Source organism: Trichosurus vulpecula, chromosome 1, assembly GCF_011100635.1.
Source record: "Trichosurus vulpecula isolate mTriVul1 chromosome 1, mTriVul1.pri, whole genome shotgun sequence".
NCBI classification, from domain to species: Eukaryota; Metazoa; Chordata; class Mammalia; order Diprotodontia; family Phalangeridae; genus Trichosurus; species Trichosurus vulpecula.
In genome coordinates this window covers 406452191-406470786 of record NC_050573.1, presented here as the reverse complement: position 1 = coordinate 406470786, position 18596 = coordinate 406452191, and the positions used below count along the sequence as shown (strand labels likewise).

At 38.8% G+C, this 18596-nt stretch overlaps 1 protein-coding gene across 2 annotated transcripts in view; it reads left to right on the top strand.

The window, feature by feature from the left end:
- The first annotated feature begins 746 nt into the window (after nt 1-746).
- The window catches only part of PRKAA1 (protein kinase AMP-activated catalytic subunit alpha 1), a 55894-nt gene continuing 38044 nt past the window's right edge, over nt 747-18596 (top strand). The window contains exons 1-3 of one of the 2 annotated variants that reach the window (XM_036765342.1): nt 747-873; nt 12807-12948; nt 14374-14467. In XM_036765342.1, coding sequence (XP_036621237.1) covers nt 747-873; nt 12807-12948; nt 14374-14467 — 363 coding nt within the window. Of the gene's footprint in view, nt 874-2172; nt 2294-12806; nt 12949-14373; nt 14468-18596 lie in introns of those variants that run through there. The other variant, XM_036765350.1, reaches the window with a different exon arrangement.

Here is an 18596-nt window from a genome sequence, read left to right as displayed (position 1 = left end):
CGCCGGAGCCCAGGCAGCGAGAACACCCGCTTCGGAGGGCGGCGGCCGCCGCAGCCCGGCTTCTGGGCGGAGGTGATCGCGGCTCCCCCGCCCCCTGGTCCTCACCCTTGGCCCCTCCTATCTCCTGCGCTCTCAAGGGGCCGCCTCCCTCTCCTCCCCTTCCCCCACTTTTCTTCTCCCCTTCCCCTTTTCCTCCCGCTCCCTCCCCCTCCCTTTGCCTCTCCCGTCCCTCTCTCCCCTCATTCCTCTCTCCCTCTCCCCTTCTCCGTCTCCACCTCCTCCTCTCTCTTTCCCTTTCCTCTTTCCTCCTCCCCCTCCCTTTACCTCTCCCATCCCTCTCTCCTCTCATCTCTCTCCCTCTCTCTCTCTCCCCGCCTCTCTCTCCCCTTCTCCGTCTCCTCTTCCTCCTCCTCTCATTCTTCTCCTTTCCTCCTCCCTCTCCTCCCCCTCCTTCTCCTCCTCTCTATCTTCCCTCTTCCCTCTCCTTCCCCTCCTCCCTCTCCTCCCCCTCCTTTTCCTCCTCTCTATCTTCCCTCTTCCCTCTCCTTCCCCTCCTCCCTCTCCTCCCACTCCTTCCTCTCCTTCCTCTCCTTCCCCTCCTTCCCCTCCTCCCTCTCCTTCCCCTCCACCCTCTGTCCCCACCTCCTCCTTCCCCTCCCTTTCTTTCCCCGCCCCCTCCCTTCCTCTCCTCCCTCTCTCCTCCCCCTCCCTCCTCTCTCTCGTCCCTCCTCCCCCTCCAGGGCGCCATGCGCAGGCTCAGTTCCTGGAGGAAGATGGCGGCAGCGGAGAAGCAGAAACACGACGGGCGGGTGAAGATTGGCCACTACATCCTGGGGGACACGCTGGGGGTCGGCACCTTCGGCAAAGTGAAGGGTGAGAGCCCTTGGGGCCGGGCCCTCTCGCTGCTGCGGAGCTGGGGGACGCCCCCACCCCCCGCGTTTCTTCCCCCCATTTCCTCGCATCTCCGTCCCTCTGCTCCCCCTCCCCCTCTCTCCCTCGCGCGCCGGGACCCGGGAACTCTCGTGCCGGGTCCGGGGGACAGCCCGGGAGAACCCTCAGTGCCCACCCGGGTCGTCATGGCAACTGGGGCGGGGCGGGGTGGGGGCTTGGAGGCGCCCCTGGCCGCCCGGCGGGGAGTGGTGCTGTTGGCCGGCTCTGCGGGACTCGGACCTGGGTCCTGTCCCTGGGCAGCGAGGCCAGAAGCTCGTCGCCTGGCCGGAGGTCCGAGGGGGGTCTGTGGTCTCGCAACGGGACCTGCCCCGTCGCTTCAGGAAGTGCGAGTCCCAGGGAGAAGGGGGTCCCCCTGCTCCCACTGCTTCTTTTGCTGGACCGGGGCCAGCCCCTAGCTCCCCAGATCCTCTCAGTGCTTAGCCTTGGCTGTGTTTCCGTTCTCTTCGCGAGGCTAATGGATTTGGCTATCGCCGAGCAAATTAATTAATCAAGGTGACACGAACCCCACCCCCCAGCCTTTTAAGCTTTGGGTGCCGTATAGGACAAGCCAGCCACCTGGTCTTGTTGGAGTACTTTTCGTCCTCAGGGGTCTTGGAAATGCTCCTTCCATTATGATATATTGCTAGGTCTATGTTTTGCCTATGTACTCTATGCCTTCCAACTATTTTTGGATAATCAGCAAGTGTCCTGTATTCCACGTATGCCAAATCTGTTAGCTATTTTGCATGCTTACCCCAAATAAAGTTTTTAGTTTATTGTAGGTACTATTGACAGCATTTACCATATATGATGACATTCACTTTTTGAGAAACAAAATATATTTTTTTCAAAGGATTGGAAAGAAAAACTATACTGGGGTTCTCTCTGCCAGTCCTGCTGTTTCAACACCATGTTTATGAAATGAAATATCAAGGAACTTTCTGTCTCCTGTTTTTAACCAAATGCTGAAACATTGCAAAATAGGTACTGTTTAAACATTTGACAGTGGCCCCTGGGTAGAATAATAGATGAAATAAGTGTGGCTTTTATGATAAATTGTAATAGAAAATAAATTTCTCTTATATTTTTTCTGTTACCTTAGTTTTATGTATGTAACATATCTGGTACATAAATACTCAGTAAATATTTGTTTTGATTTGAAAGGTATATAAAAGTTTGGATGGTGAAATAAATAAGTCTTGCTCTTCTAGAGCTAAATAAACATTTTCTGATTTTATCTAGGGATGGGAGAGGAGAACCCTCCCTTCTCTTGCCCTTTCTGAGTCATAGAAGTGGAAAATTGCTGTGTAGCTCACAGGGAGAAACTGCATAACACTACTTGTGAAAATCAGCAAGGCCTACAGTAAGTTGAATAAATGTAAGGAACTTAAGCAAAATGACAGAATAGGTTAATGATAGTTATTAGGGTGGGTCTCTGCTACGCTAGGATTTGTGTGATCCTGATGTGAGTTTTTGGCTCTGGTATCAATCAGAGCTTATGAGTTGTTTATTAGTACTCTTATTTGGAAGAAATACTTGCTAGCATCCTAAAAGGGTATTAAACTGTCCTCGATCATTTCACCTGAAATTCTACTTGAATTTACACTAAGATCATTTACCTTATAGAAACATGGTGTTTCATTTTGTCATTGTAGAGACCCCCCCCCCCCCAAAAAAAAAGATTTCAAACATGGTAATATTCATTTAAGATTTGAAAACACCAGAGGTTGGAAGGCAGAATAAGTGATTTGCTCAAGCAACTATTTGTTGTGAATTCAATGAGATCTTTTTGTTTACTATTATGATTGGCAGGGGGTTAAAAAGATCCTTTGGTAACTTTTAGCTCTAGCATTTTGTGAGAAAATGCTTCAGAGTATCCTTGTTAGTGGAAGAGATCTTGCACATAGTAGGTAGGTGTTAAGTGAATGGACTGTTAGCTTTGCTCAGACTTTTTTTTCCCCTTTAGCTGTCAGGATGATTTTATTTTTTATTACAGATATAACCATTGGAAAAACATTTTGATCTTGTTTCCTTTACATAAAACTTGAGTTTACACAGAATGCTTTTTGGTTGTTGTTGGATCCTTACATCAACACTCTGAGGTCGGTAGTGCAAGTATTGTTCCTGTTTTATAGGTGAGAAAAACTGAGGCTTGGGAATGTTATGGACCTTATTCCAGGTCAAGGGTAGTATCTTAGTAGTGAGTCACTGAGCCCTGACAAAATCATAGGTCTTCTCAGATACCAAGGTCAGTGCACTTTCCCTCCTCATACCACAGTGTTGAATCCATTGTTCCTCAAAATTATAATGGCTCTCTTTGTTCTTCGTTGCTCAGCCATCAACACCAGTAAGAGACAGTCTTTTAATTTTGTGTGTGAGATGTGAATTTCCTGTATTTTTAATTGTTAAAATTTAAATTACAAGTAATAGTGTTTTACCTGAGATGGTAAATGTTTCAAAATAAAACCAATTTCTTTTAGGTTGAAATGGATTGGTATAGAAAAAACTTTAAATGTTTCATTTGAAAAATTGCATTTACTAATTGTTCTTTTAAAGTGCCCCCCCCCCCTTTAGTATAATTGGGTCACTGCTCTATTGTCAGTGTAAGTAGAAGCCTTGTAAAATGGAGGGGAGACACATTTTTAGCACAAGTACTAGAGAAAAATTGCCTTAACTTGTTGACCAGAAACTACTTTATATACCTGACATTTATTTATTCCATTTAGAATCACATTCCGTCAGATTTTAATCTTTTTAAAATCAAGATCATCCATCTGGTCTAGGGGAGAGCATTTGTTACAGTGTTCCTTTTTTTTTTTTTTTTTTTTCAGAGGAGGGAAGGCAGGGCAATTGGTGTTAAGTGACTTGCCCAAGGTCACAGGGATAGTAATTGTGTCAAGTGCCTGAGGCTGGATTTGAACTCAGGTTCTCCTGATGCCAGGGCTGGTGCTCTACTCACTGCGCCACCTAGCCGCCCCTGTTACAGTGTTCTGATGCATTTAAACAAAGCTACTTGTGGAAGAGACAGAGATAACTTGGTCTTACTAGTTATTCAGTTGACAGTTTTGCTGCTTTGGAAGTAGGAAAATTTGAGTGTCAGGACCTTTGCAGAACCGCAACAGAACTGTCTGTGACTCTGAATAAACATATGCTTTTATCTTTCTTGTTTGGGCTCCAAGCTGAATGTTCCAGCTGAGCATTGTCATAAGTAAATCTCTTGGGAGCTTTTGGAGTAAGATTATCAAATACTGAATAAAGTAGGGAGTACTTAGTGATGCAAATTTCAGATAAAAGTTTTTCTTAAGTACCTAAATGGCTGAGGATGGAGCCACTTAGACAACTATTAATGTGTTATAGAGACTAGAAGAATCTTGAGCTCAATTTTTATAAAAGTTTGTTCTGACTTGCAATAGAAATTGCACTGGACTTGTAGTCAGAAAACCTGTATTTGAATCTTGACTTAAAAGCTATGTGAGTTTGGAAAATCAGTTAACTGCCCTGGATCTCACTTTTCTTATCTATAAATTGAGTGCTAGATGACCTATAAGGAAGAAAACAAACATGTATTAAGCACCTGCTGTGTGCCAGGCACTGTGATAAGTGCCTTACAAATATTATCTCATTCAGTCTTCACAGCAGCCCTGCAGGGTAGGTGTTCTTATAATCCCCTTTTTACAGTTGAGATAGAACTGAGGCAGATAAAGGTTAAGTGACTACCCAGAGTCACACAGCTGGTAAGTAACTGAGGTGGGATTTGAACTCAGGTCTTCCTCAGTTCAGGCTGGCTGCTCTGGCTGCCTTTATAAGAACTCTTCCAACTCTAAATCCAGGTCACTGGTTAAAGTTGGAAAGGACATTAGAGGCCATCTTGTCCCAACTCCTTCATTGAAAAATTTTTATTTATATATTTTGTTTTTACATTGCTTACATTTCCCCCAGTCTCATCCCACCTCTCAGAGAGCCATTCCATATAACACAGAATATTTTAAGGAAAAAAGAGGAAGAAAAGGGGAAAAAAAATCAGAAAAAGTGATTAGTTGAAAATATTTAAAAATTTATGCAATGAAAATATTTGCCATATGTACCTCTTAACTCTGCAAAGTAGTGGGGAATGCTTTCTCATCCGTCTTCTTTTGGGACCTTTGTAATTTTGCAACATTAATTTTCTTTTGGTTATACCAACCTTGTTTTGCAGATGAAGATGTAGAAACCCAATTAACTGACTTGCCCTTTCACAAATGTAGCAAATTAATAGTAGAGCTAGGATTTGAATTCTAATTTGCAACTCTAACTTCAAATTTAGTGCTGCTGTCATAGGAGAGGCGCTCAGGCCTGTACTCTGAGCCTAATTTTCTGGTTAGATACAGTTCTCAGTTATCTGGTTTCTCATCGCTCAGACCGTGAAAGAGAAGAATAGTATTGAGTAGAAACACAGTATGAGAGTTAGCATGCCAACAACAAAGGAAGAGATCATTTTTTTCTATTCCTTTACTCCGGTCTGGCATCCTTTCTCATGCTTCTGCATATACCCTTGATCCCATCCCCTGTCATCTTTTCCTGCATATTGTTTCCATAATCATTCCTTCTCTAATTTTCCATCTTTTCCTCTCTACTGACTTTTTCTACCTTAAGTCTTTTCCAGCCTTGAAAAAGTCCTGTCATTCCTTTAAGCTATCATCCTATAACTCCTCCCTTCCACAGCAAAAGCTTTCTATGGTTGATCTTGACTTTTTTTTTCTTCTCACTCACTTCTGAATCCTTTGGACTCTGGCTTCCAACTTTAGTCAATCAACTCAACCGAAATTCTCTGTTAAAAGTTACCATTGATCTCTTGACTGCCAAATCTAATAGTCTTTTCTTAATTCTTCTTGACTTCTCTGCAGCATTTAGTGCTATTGACCGCCCTTTCCTCCTGATTATGTTCTCTTCCCCATGTTTGCCTCCTGCTTGTCTGTCTTGCTTTCTTAGTCCCTCTTCCTGGTTCATCATCCACATTGTGCCCCCTAACTGTAGGTGTACGCCCTAAGACGCTGTCTGTGGCCCTCCACCAAGGCTTCTTAATCCTTTTTTGTTCATGGCCCTCTTTGGTTGTCTGATAAAGCCTATAGACTTTTCAGAAATGCGTAAAATAAAATTCATAGAATTACAAAGGAAATTATAGTGAAACAGTTATAAAAATTGTTTTTAAAAAGGTCACAGATCGAAGATTAAGAACCTCTACAGTTTCTCTTAGTCACCTCAGCTCCTGTGGGTTTAATATCTTGATGCAGATGACTCCTCGATCTATATACTCAGCCCTGCTGAGCTTTTTTGTTCCTCATCTTGTCCTTCATTATCAGCTGTCTGTTGGACATCTCAAACTGACTGTCCTGTAGACATCTCAGACTTACCATTTAGAACTTAGTGAGTTCTAAAACAGAACTTACTAGCTTTCCTCTTAAATGGCCCCCTCTTCTAAACTTATGTTATTGCCCAGAGTTGCATTCTTCTTGCTCAGCTTAGTTTGCAACTTCTCCATCATTCTCTAGTCATCCTCACTCACCTTATGCAGCATGTCCCAAAAGTCTTAGCATAATTTTAAGTTATAAAAGCTTAAAACTGCTCTGATACTTTTGGGACACTTTGCATATCCAGTCAGTTGTAAAAATGGTCATCCAGGTGGCACAGTAGATAGATAGACCATGGGTCTCTGAGTCAGTAACACTTGAGTTCAAATCTTACCTCAGACAGTAGCTTTGAGATTCTGGGCAAGTCACTTAACTTCTTTGTGCCTCAATAAATCAAGATTTATATTAAGTGCTTACTAAGCGTTAGGCACTATACTAAGTGCTTGGTATACAGAAGGAGGCAAAAGAGTTCTTGCCCTCCAGGAACTTATGATCTAATGGAGGAGACAACATGCAAACACATACAAAAAAAGCAAGCTATGTATAGCATAAATAGGAAGAAATTAACGGAAGGCACTAGAATGTTGGGGAAGACATAATAAATGAAGAGATTTTAGTTGGGACTTAAAAGAAGTTAAGGAGGTAAGTAGCTGGAGTAGAGGAGGAAGAGTATTCCAAGCATGAAGGACAGCCAGAGAAATGACCAGAACCAAGGAATAGAATGTCTTGTTCATGGAACATCCGGGAGGCATTGTCTTTGGATCAAAGAGTATGTGTTGGGAGATAAGGTCTAAGAAGATTGGAAAGGTAGGTGGGGCTAGGTTATGAAGGGCTTCGGCTTTGAATGCTAAATAGAGCATTCCGTATTTGAATTTGGAGGCAATAGGGAGCCACTGGGGTTTATTCATCTAGCGAGGTGGACTTGGCCAGACCTGTGCTTTAGGAAAATCACTTTGGTGGCTCATTGGAGGATGCATTGGACTGGGGAGAAATTTGAAGTAGATAGAACCACCAGTGGGTTATTGCAGTAGTGGTAACAGTGTCAGAGCAGGGGGCATATGGAAGAGATGTTGCAAAGGTGAAATTGACAGGCCTTGACAGCGGATTGGATATGATTGTTAGGTTGTCAGCCGAAGGGACTGGGAGGAGGGTTTTGCCCTCACAATGCAGGGAAATAAAGAGTAGGGAATGGTTTAGGGGGAAATATAATGAATTCTGTTTTGTACATGTTGAGTTTAAGTTGTCTTTTGGACATCCAGTTTGAGATATCTGAAAGACAGTTGAAGATACAAGATTTAAGGTCAGCAGAGAATTTGGAGTAGGATAGGTAGAGTTCAGTTATTAGCATAGAGGTGGTAATTAAATGTATGGGAGCTGTTGAGATCGCCAAGTAAAGTAGTATAGAGGGAGAGGAGGAGAAAGCCCAGGACAGTACCCTGAGAGACATTAAAGGTGTGTTCTGGAGCCTCAGTTTCCTCATCTATGAAATAGGGATAATAATAGTACCTATTTCACAGGGTTGTTATGAGGATTAAATGTGTAAATTTCTTTGTAAATTATAACATACTATTTAAATGCTACCTATCACCATTATTATTATTAATAATTTTTGTCGTTTCTAGTTTGGCAACACTTCTTATTTATGTCCCATCCTTTCCAACTCATTAAAACATCTATCATCCCAGTTGGTCTCTCTCCCTCAAGTCTGTTATCAGTGTAATCTGCCTTCCATGGAGCTGTCAAAGTGATTTTCCAAAAGTGTAGGTCTGACCAAGGTCACACCCCTCTCCAGTAAACTCCAGCAGTTTCCTATTACCTCAAGGATCAGATATCAAGTCCTTTGTTTGATATTTATACTCTTCACAACCTGTACTCTTCTTGCCTTTCTTTATTCCCCTCTTTCCTTAATGTTTCTTGCACAGAACACTCCATCTCCTGTCTTCATGCCTTTGTACTCTGTTCCCCATTCCTGGAATGCCCTCCCACCTTGTACCTCTTAGAATTTCTGACTTCGTTTAAGACTTAGTCCAAGCACTACTGTAAGAGGCCTTTCCCAGGTCTTCAGTCTAGGCAGGCATAGAATGAGACATGCATTCTGAGATATGGCCAGTGTTTGACAAAGCATTTTTTTAAAATGCCCAGAAGAAAAAAATAAGTGTAAGGGAAAACAGATACAGAAATTTTCTTATTTATTAAACTCTCTATCTTCAATGCTTAGCGTATAGTAAACAGTTAATGTTTGTTGGTTGATTGAAAAAAAAAGTACAAGAGTTTCTGATACAGTCCTCTTGCTTATTCTTTGTACCATATGTTTGTTGACTTAATTCACAATCAAAAAGAAAACTTTAAAAAGTTATTAGACATGAACCTAATATAGTATTCTAAGTTAAAGGGTAGTCTTTTCTTAAGAAAAAAGTTTTACCTTTTTGAAACACTGTATTCGTTTCTCCTTATGCTCCCTCTTTTCTCCTTAAATACTCCCTTGCAACAAAGAAAAACAGTTAAATAAAATTGGCAGACAGTATTACTGAGTCTGCACATGTGGTTACATAAGCAGCATTCTTTGCCTCTAAAATCCCCCACTTCTACCTAGTGGACAAAGTGTGGTTTATCATCTGTTCCCTAGGGCCAAGATTGGTTGTTGCAGTTAATTTGGATCTTGTTGCCTGTTGTTTTCATTTATGCTGTTGTAGTCATTGTGTTTACTTCATACTCATCTTCCCTGTTTCTCTAAATTTCACACACACACACACACACACACACACACACCATCTCTGTGTAATGATACTAGATTATGCTCATCTGCCACAATTTGTTGTTTCTCTTCACCTGATGAGCACTGTTTTTAGTTTATTTGGGTATATATGGGACCACAAAAAATACTATTTTGCAAATTAGTCAAAGAATGAATTAAGTAGGGCTAAATGGAAGCAGCCTAATTTATGTGACCTATTAGCTCAGGAATGATTTCGTGAACCTCTTAGTTAAGAAATATGTATGACACGTACCCACACATGTACACATACACATAGCCTTCACACTGAATGAAATTTCTGGGATATATTTGTCATTTGTTGTATGAAAGAAAAAAAACTGAATAAAAGTTTATTGTAACTTTGAAAGAGCAAACTTCTGCTAAAAAAGAAATGGTCAGAAGGACTTAATGATTCTTGTATATTCAATTTGTAATTACCTATGAACTTTGTTGATGTAATTTATGGTTGTCCTATTTATTGCACATAGTAGGCCCTAAATAAATCTTGGTTAGATTGCTTTGGACAGGATTGCACTGACTCCTGGCCTCTGTCGTACCATGGAAACAGACCTGTCATGTTTCTGTAGCCATTTGTCCTTCCTGTCACCAGCCCTAAAGATGGGAAGCAGTATATGATTTTTTGATTATGTACATTTAAAAAATTATTCTCTTCATGGTATTCCTCTCCACTAGCTTTGATAATAGCTTGTGTTTGGTCAGTAGCAACTTAGTTTATCTTTTGAATGCATAATAGGAGGTAGGCAAATCATGTACTGTCTATAGTGAGAGTAAATTGGAATTTAAATATACTTCGCTAAAAAGCAGGAAGTATTTAGTAAGTAATAATTTTGATCCTGAAAAATCATTTGATTGTGATTTGTGATTAAAAATTGAATGTTTGAATGCTATCCAGTATCTTTTGATGGGTTGTCCAAAAACCCTCAAGAAGTTTGGAGCAAGCTAGTAGCTCTGTGTTTAAAGTAATGATTCAGACAGAAGAATTCCCTCCTCCCTCCATATTCTGTTTTTCTACTTGGAATATAATAAAAGTACTTGGTGTTTTTGTTTTGTTTTTGTTTTTTTTTAGGGAAAAAATAGACATTTTATTGAGGCGATTTTTTTTTAACATCACTATAGCTTTTGACAAAGCAAAAGTATTTCTACTTTGTTTGCTTTGTCTTAATGGTGTCTGCCTCATTTTACATCTGTAGCCCCACTACCTCTTTAATGAGTAGACAGTTCCATTTCATTGTTAGCCCTGTAGAGGCAAATTGATTTGCACTTAATTTGATTTCTGATGTTGATTAGTGTTTTTCTTTTACATTCTTTCGAACATTGAATATACGCTGTCTTGGAATCTATTGAGGGCAGCTAGGTAGTACAGTGGGTAGAACACTGGACTTGGAACCAGGAAGACTCCTTTTCCAGAGTTCAAATCCAGCCTCAGACACTTACTAGCTGTGCGACCTTGGACAAGTCACTTAAGCCTCTTTGCCTCAGTTTCCTCATCAGGAAAATAAGCTGGAGAAGGAAGTGGCAAACAACTCTACTATCTTTGCCAGATGGGGTCATGAAGAGTAAGACATAACTGAAACAGCTGAACAACAAAAACTTTAACATGGTAGTATCAGCCCTGCCCTCCACTTTTGCTCTGGACTCTCTACTCTATTTGTTACCTGTGTTATTGGTGCACTTTTCTTCTGCATCACTATCACTAGTCAGTCATTAAGCATTTACCAAGTGCCAGGCATTGAGTTAAGTGCTAAAGATGCAAAGAAAGGCAAAAGACAGGCCATTCATCCCCTGCACCCACCCAACACTCACCTCTAAAATAAAAACCTTCTCTTGTAACAAATGTAGTCAATCAAGACAAATTAGTATTGGTAGAGTCTAAAAATGTGTCTCCTTTCATACCTTAGTGCATCATCTCTCTAATAGGAGATGTGAAGAATGCATCATCTTCACTCTTCTGGAATTGTGAATAATCATTGCATTGATCAGAGTTGTTAAGTCTTTCCGGGTTGTTTTTCCTTACAGTGTTATTTTTATTGTGTAAGTTCTCCTGGTTCACCTCACTCTACAACAAGTTTGTCTGAATTCATCCTTTTTTCATTTCTTAAGGCACAATAGAATTACTTTACATTCATATACCATGATTTATTCAGCTGTTCCAGTTATTGAGCTGTTCAAGCAGTCATTTTGTTTTTAATTCTTTTCTGTAACAAAAAGTGCTACTATAAATATTTATGTACAAAATAGTAGCTAGAATTTATATGGCCCTTAAAAGTTTGCAAAGCACTTTATAAGTATTATCTCATTTTATCTTCACAGAAACCCTGCAAGGTATTTGCTGTTATTATCCTCATTTTACATATGAGGAAACTGAGATAGACAAAGGTTAAGTGACTCGCCCAAGTTCACACAGCTAGTAAGTGTCTGGAGTAGGATTTGAACTCAGGTTTTCCAGACTCCAGGTGGAATGCTCTGTCTAGTACACCATTTAGTTGCTTTATGGGCCCTTTCCTTCTGTCTTTGATCTTGTTGAGGTATATGCCTAGAAATGGTATTGCTAAGTCAAAAGATATGTACAGTTTAGTGTCTTTTGGAATACAATTGCAAATTGTTTTCCACAGTGGTTGGACTACTTTACAGGTCCACCAGCAACTGTTGTCATTTTCCTTTTTTCTAATGGGTATGAGGTGAAATTAGAGTTGTTTTAATTTGTATTTCTCTTGTAATTAGTGATTTGGAGCATTTAAAAATAGGGCTGCTGGTAGTTTGTATTCCTTCTTTTTAAAACTTTATATTTTTTGACTACTTTTCTGTTAGTTTTATGTGTTAGTGCCAGTTCCCTTTATATTTTGGTTCACATATTTCATTGGAAGATCTCTACCTCTCCCCTCCCTCCACCCCTCATGGCAGTTTCTTTATTCTAGTTCTGTTATTATATTATATTATATTATATTATATTATATTATATTATATTATATTATATTATTATTATTCTGTTATTATATTATATTATTATTATATCATATTATTATTATTCTGTTATTATTTTTTCCTAGGAAAAAGTTACTAGCAAAATATTTCACCTTTTGTTATTCATCCCTTGTTTGGTTATAAATGTTTCCCTAAAACCATAGATTTTCTCCTCTTGGGTTGTTTTTATTTGTTGGTTTTTTTTAATTATATGACCTTTTATGTTAAGGCAGCTTATCCATTTGGAACTTATTTTTTAAAATGGTGAAATGCTAGTCTAAACATAATTTCAGTGAAACTGTTTTCCAGTTTTCCCAGTAGTTCCTGTGGAATAGGAGGTCCTTTCCTAGTAGTGTATATTCTTAGGTTAATAAATACTAGTTCCTTTGCTTGTGGGTCTTGGTTATTGAGTCTGTTCTATGCATGAATTTTACAGTGAGTTAACTTATTACAGTGAGTTAACTTATTATAGTGTCTGAATTTCATAATTAGCAAGATCAACATGCAGATAAATAATTTCCATCTTCCACCCATCATGCTCTGAAAAGAAAAGAAAATGATTTCTCTTCTTCAAAAATGAAAGTTTTGAAGCATTTTTAAATTGATAACAAAATTATTTGAGGAGGAAGTGGGGCAATAAAGGGAGGGACTTAAATAATCTTTCTGAGTATCCTTGGTCCTTATGGAAGGTGACTAACAGAATTATTAGTGCAGTTGAGTCCTAATTTTATCAAATTTTATTTTTCCTACAGTTGGCAAGCATGAGTTGACTGGCCACAAAGTTGCAGTGAAGATCTTAAATCGACAGAAAATTCGAAGCCTTGATGTGGTAGGAAAAATTCGCAGAGAAATTCAGAACCTCAAGCTTTTCAGACATCCTCATATCATTAAGCTGTAAGTTAGGATTGTGTTAAATTAGATCCACTCTTTTTCTGTCATCTTTTGTTAATTTCTTTATTGTAAAAGTAAGAAAGATGGTTAAAATTCCCTCTTTGTCTTTGTTTTTTCATTCATTAATAATATTTTACATTTCTGTAATACTTTTTCTGGCACAAAGCACTTTAACATAGATTTATTGGGAAAGCAGGGCATGGATCAGGCTCCTTTTACCAATGGGGAGACTGAAGCTCAGAGAAGTGGGTGACTTCTTCAAGGAGATGCAGATAATAAAGAACTGAAGGAGCCAGGACTTGGACCAAGGGCATCTGAGCTGTAGTCTTGTGCAGTGGTTTCCAAACCAGAGACCACACCATGTTCTGGTCATGTGCTTTTGTACTGGTTATCCCACATGTCTGAAATGCATCCCCTCCTTGCCTCTGTCTCTTAGAATCCCTGGCTTTGAAACTTCCAGACTCAGCATCACTGCCACCTTCCTCATGGAACCTGTCCTGAGCACCCCACCCCAGCTTCTGATCCTTGTGTAAAGGATCCAAATCACCTTATATAAAATTCGTATATACTTATATAGCTAGCTCTACCAAAATGCTACATATACATTCCCCAAAAGCACTGCTCTGTGGAGTGTAACACATTTGCAATTATGGTTTATGGGGAAGATGGGGTTTTGGTTCTAAGACTCAAAAACTTTGTCAGTGACACTTTAAAAAAGAAGATAGGAACCTTATGAAAAAAGGTAGCACAGTTTTATCCATGATAAATGGTTAAGAAATACATTAATGCGACAATAGTGGCCCAGTCTGTGGCTTCTCGGAACAGGTTGGGCTAGCCTTAACTCTGGGCCTCGGGCCTAGAGAACCTGGCAATAGAGGTAGAGTTGACCAGCCCTATTGCACCCGAATATATACAGTGGCACTGTACAAAAACCTGAAGTTTAGTTGTAGTAGTGGGTGTTAAAAGAGTTGCAGCTTGTGAGTTATTGTGAAATGGTGTAATTTTCTGACTATGTCATTGTTTCTTGCAGAAGAAATTACGTAGAAGCTAACTTGAAATCTACATTATGCTCCAAATGTTCCCTAATATATCAGTCCCATTGGAACAAATTCCTTAACTAGATTGTAAGCTTTTTGAGTATAGGGACTGTTCACTTTTATCTTTGTATCTCCATTATCTAACACTGTGCCTGCCACAGAGTGATGCTTAAGAAATGGTGAAATATTTTCACCATGGAACATTGTTATGTTAGTGTGTTTGCAGATTTTAAAAAGTCTATTTTAGGGGTAACTGATAACATTAATTACTAAAAGATAGCATTACATTATATTGTTAAACATTTTTGAAATCTATTTTGGACTTTTTTGTGAAACTTTAATTTGCTACTATTTGTTTTGAATTTAATTAGATAATTATTTCTCTTACTAGGTACCAGGTCATTAGTACACCATCCGACATTTTCATGGTGATGGAATATGTCTCTGGGGGAGAGCTGTTTGATTATATCTGTAAAAACGGAAGGGTAAGTAATTCTAACTTCATACCACAGTGGAATGTCTTGTTATTATGCCATAGAAGTATAAAAGTGTCATTTGGAGACGAGTTTTTTTTTTTGTTTCTTTTTTGAATAGGTTGATTTAACTCAAGTGCTATGATCATTTAGTCCAAATGGTCCAGTCCAGTTTCCTCAGTCACACTCTTCCTTGGAATCATGGAGTCTCATGCAGTGTTTAGAGCTGGAAGGATCTTAGAGATCTAGTCCAAAACGTAGTTCTGAGAGATGCTGATTTACCCAGGCAGTCTCATATATTTATATCTATATATATGTGCACACAAAATTTATTAGTAGCAGAGTTGGGTTGTTCCTCCTTCCTTTCTCCTTTACTTCCCCCCTTCTCCTCCTCCTCCTTCTCTTCCTCTTCTCTGTCTCCTCCTTGTGCTAGGGGCTAACTCCCAGTGCAGTGCTTTTTTCCAGTTTACTACAGATAGGATTAAGAAAGAAGAAATCAGATGGCCTACAATAGTTAGAACAGGCTTTATGATAGAGGTAAGATTTAGAATCATAGGATTTTAGAATTGTGAGAGACCCCAGAAATGATCCTATCTAATTGAATTTTATGGATAAAGATGTTAAGTAATTTGCCTAACATCACACATTTAGCAATAAACCTAAAACTAGAATGCAGGTCCTTGATTTCCTAGTCCAGTGCGCTTCCCACTGCTTCTCACACCACTGTTTGTTTTGTTCTCAGCTAACCCAGGTGGATTCATTTTTTTAATATTTGTTTTACATGTTTCATTTCAGATTTGTTTCCAGGTCTTGTCTGTATCAGTAGATTTGGGGAGAGAGTTAGTCTGCAGTAGATGTTTTGGTATGGTGCTATGATAATGGTTACTTCAGTGTTACAGGCAGAAAATTAAGTATTGAGAGTCAAATGGGCTCTAAGAATTAAATGGCTTATAGTAAAGCACAAGTCTTCCATATACATATAATATAGCAGGTAAATATCACATAGATACTCTTTTGTAGAAAATAAACAATTTAAATAGACGATGTTAGAACTAAACATTTAAATTTTTGCTTCTAAGTTAGTGTTATGCTTTTGAAAGAATTTGAAATAGATACTTCCCTATCAAAGCTAATTTAAGATATTTAATTTAAGGCTGTAAAAATGTCAAGTTCTAGAAGTAAAAAAATATTGCCATTCTCATGCCATATTTTTCTGTCTACTACTGATAACTTCCTATGAAGCTGGATTAAAATAAGCAAGAAGTTATTGGCTTTTTCATGGGTTCTTTCTTTCCTTGGTGTTTCTAGTTATCCTTCTCCTAGAAGAACTTGTAAATATTTCATATTTTGTATTTTAAGCTTTAGGAAATTTCCCTTCCGTTTGTGACAGCTTGGTGACTCAATGTGAATAGAGCCCTGGACCTAGAGTCAGCAAGACATGAGTTCAGATCCAGCCTCAGACACTTACTAGCTGTGACCTGGGCAAGTCACTTGATCCCTGTTTGCATCAGTTTCCTCATCTGTAAAATGAGCTCGGATTGCTACTTTAAGTCTTTATTTGTCTTTTTGTAATTTATACCTAGTTTTCCCTCTGGAAATAAACAAATGAATCTATGTGATAGTCCTTAGTGTACTTGAAAACAACTATCTTGTCTCCTCTAAATCTCTTCTCCAAGCTAAACATTTAGAGTTGCTTCACCAATCCCCATATGGCATAATCTTGAGGCCTGTCACCATCTGGTTGCCCTCTTTTGGTTACTTTCCAGTTTATTGTACTTCTAAAATGTATCACCCAGAACTAAACATAATCCAAATCTTGCCTGATTATGTCAGAGTACAATAGGGTTATCACTTAGTTCTGGATAGACTCTCTGTTAATGCAGTCTCAGATAACATAGCTTTTTTGATTGCTATATTACACTGTTGAATCATTGAACTTTAATACCACCGTACCTCTTAGATTTAAGACCAACTGTTATCTAACCATACCTTGTATAGCTTATATTTTTGAAGTAGACTTTTTTGAACCCAAGTAAGTTTTTATGTTTATCCTAACTTAATAGTCAGCCCTACTTTCTGGTCTGTTGAGATCTTGAATCTTGACTCTTATGCATTATTTTGGCTCACTCTCCTAACTTTGTGTCATCTGCACTTTTGATAGTGTGCTATCTATATTGGCAGTTATCTAAGTTATTGCTTAAAAAATTAAACAGTAAAGGGCCTAGAACACATCCTTGGGACACTGCTCTGAAGACTTGCTTTCAAGTTATTAATGAGCCAATTATGACAATTCTTTGGGTCAAACCACCTAATTGTATTATCGTCTAGCCTGTATCTCTCCTCCAATTTGCTTAAAAGAATAGAATGAGTGACTTTGTCAAGTGCTTAGCTAAAATCTAGGTAAAATAGATCTTTAGCATTCTTCTAATCTACCAGTCTAGTAACTATCCGAAAAAAAATGAAGTCAAGTTGAGATGACCTGTACTTGAAGAAGCCGTTTGTAATCAGCGTTTTCTTTTTTGGATGTTTACTATCTCATCAATTATATATTCTAGAAATCAGAGTTAAGCTCACTGGCCTATAGTAGTCTACACTAGTATTCTTTCCCCTGTACCACAGCTTGTTTTCAATCTAAAGAAAACTAGTCAGTAATTGGGCAGCTAGGTGTGCAGTGGATAGAGGGCCAGGCTTGGAGTCAGGAAGACCTGAGTTCAAATCTAGCCTCAGACACTAAATAGCTGTGTGACCCTGGGCAAGTCACTTAACCCTGTTTGCCTCAGTTTCTTCATCTGTAAAATGATCTATAGAAAGAAATGGCAGACTACTTGGTATCTTTGCCAAGAAAACCTCAAGTAGGTTCACAAAGAGTTGGACATGACTGAAACAACAGTCAATAATTATATCTAATACATGATATTTACATAGTGCCTTATACTTTTCAGAGTTGATACAGTTCTCTCTCTCTCCTTCCCTCCCTCCCTCCTCACTTCCTCCCTCCTTCTGTTCCTTTCTCCCTCTTTCTCCTCCAACCCCCTCCTTTCTTGGGGATTTGAGACATTTGCCTTGGTTAGCTCTTTTTTTTTCCAAAGCTAAATTGGTCTATATCCAGACTTTTTTTTTTAATCTCGGACTCCTCCAGGTCTATGAATTAATTTCAGAGCGGGGCATTAACTTGGATGGGGAAAAAAATTAAATCTTTATTTTCATTAACCTCTAGCTGAAAATTTCCATTTCCTTTAATTATGAATGTAGGCAGTGAAACATTCTAAGAAAGGAGTCAGTGACATTAAAAAACAGCTAAAAATCCCTGGTCTCTGAATTCCCTGTATACCTACACTGTTCTCTTCAGGCAACCTCTTTTTTCCTCATCAGGAGTGTTTCAGCAAAATTTCCTTCTTGATAACTTCTATACTGGGCTTATTTTACTTGTAGAATTGTAATTCTGCCTATCCTCTTTCTATTTTTATAATGAAAGCAAGCATTTATTCACTGTTTTTGGTCATGAAGTACTTATGTAAATTCTCTTTTGATATTTCAACAACCTTATAAATTAAGTAGCATAAATATTATCTCCATTTTACACATGATAAAATTGAGTTATTATGTTGTTGTTAATTAAATCCCAGCTCAGTTACTTCATAATCATACAATTAGGAAATGGCAGAGTTAGGATTAGAATCCAGAACATTGAACTGCAAATCTACTATAATTTCTACTATGCCACAGCTCCTTCCCAGTCTGGTGAAAATTAATTAGTGGTTTAGTCTAATATTGAGCACGTGCGTATGTGTGTGTGTATGTATGTTAGATAGATAAATAGATAGGTAGTACTTTCTACTTTTCGGAGTTGATAGACATCTCTCAGTGCTCCTGATGAACTTGTAGGCAAGGATTGGGTTTTTTGGTTTGTTTTTGAATCTCCAATGGTTGGCTCAAAGTATGCTCTTTATAAATGTTTGATGGATTGAATTAAATTGTATCCTCTGTAGTATCCTTGCAATAGTGAAGAAAAGTAGGTATTATATGCATTTGTCATAAGAGGAAGCTAAGCAGAGGTTTAACCAGTGTCAACAAAGGTAGTAAGTGATAGCAGACTATTCAGGGGGTGGGGAACCTGTGACCTTAGACTATCTGGGGTGGG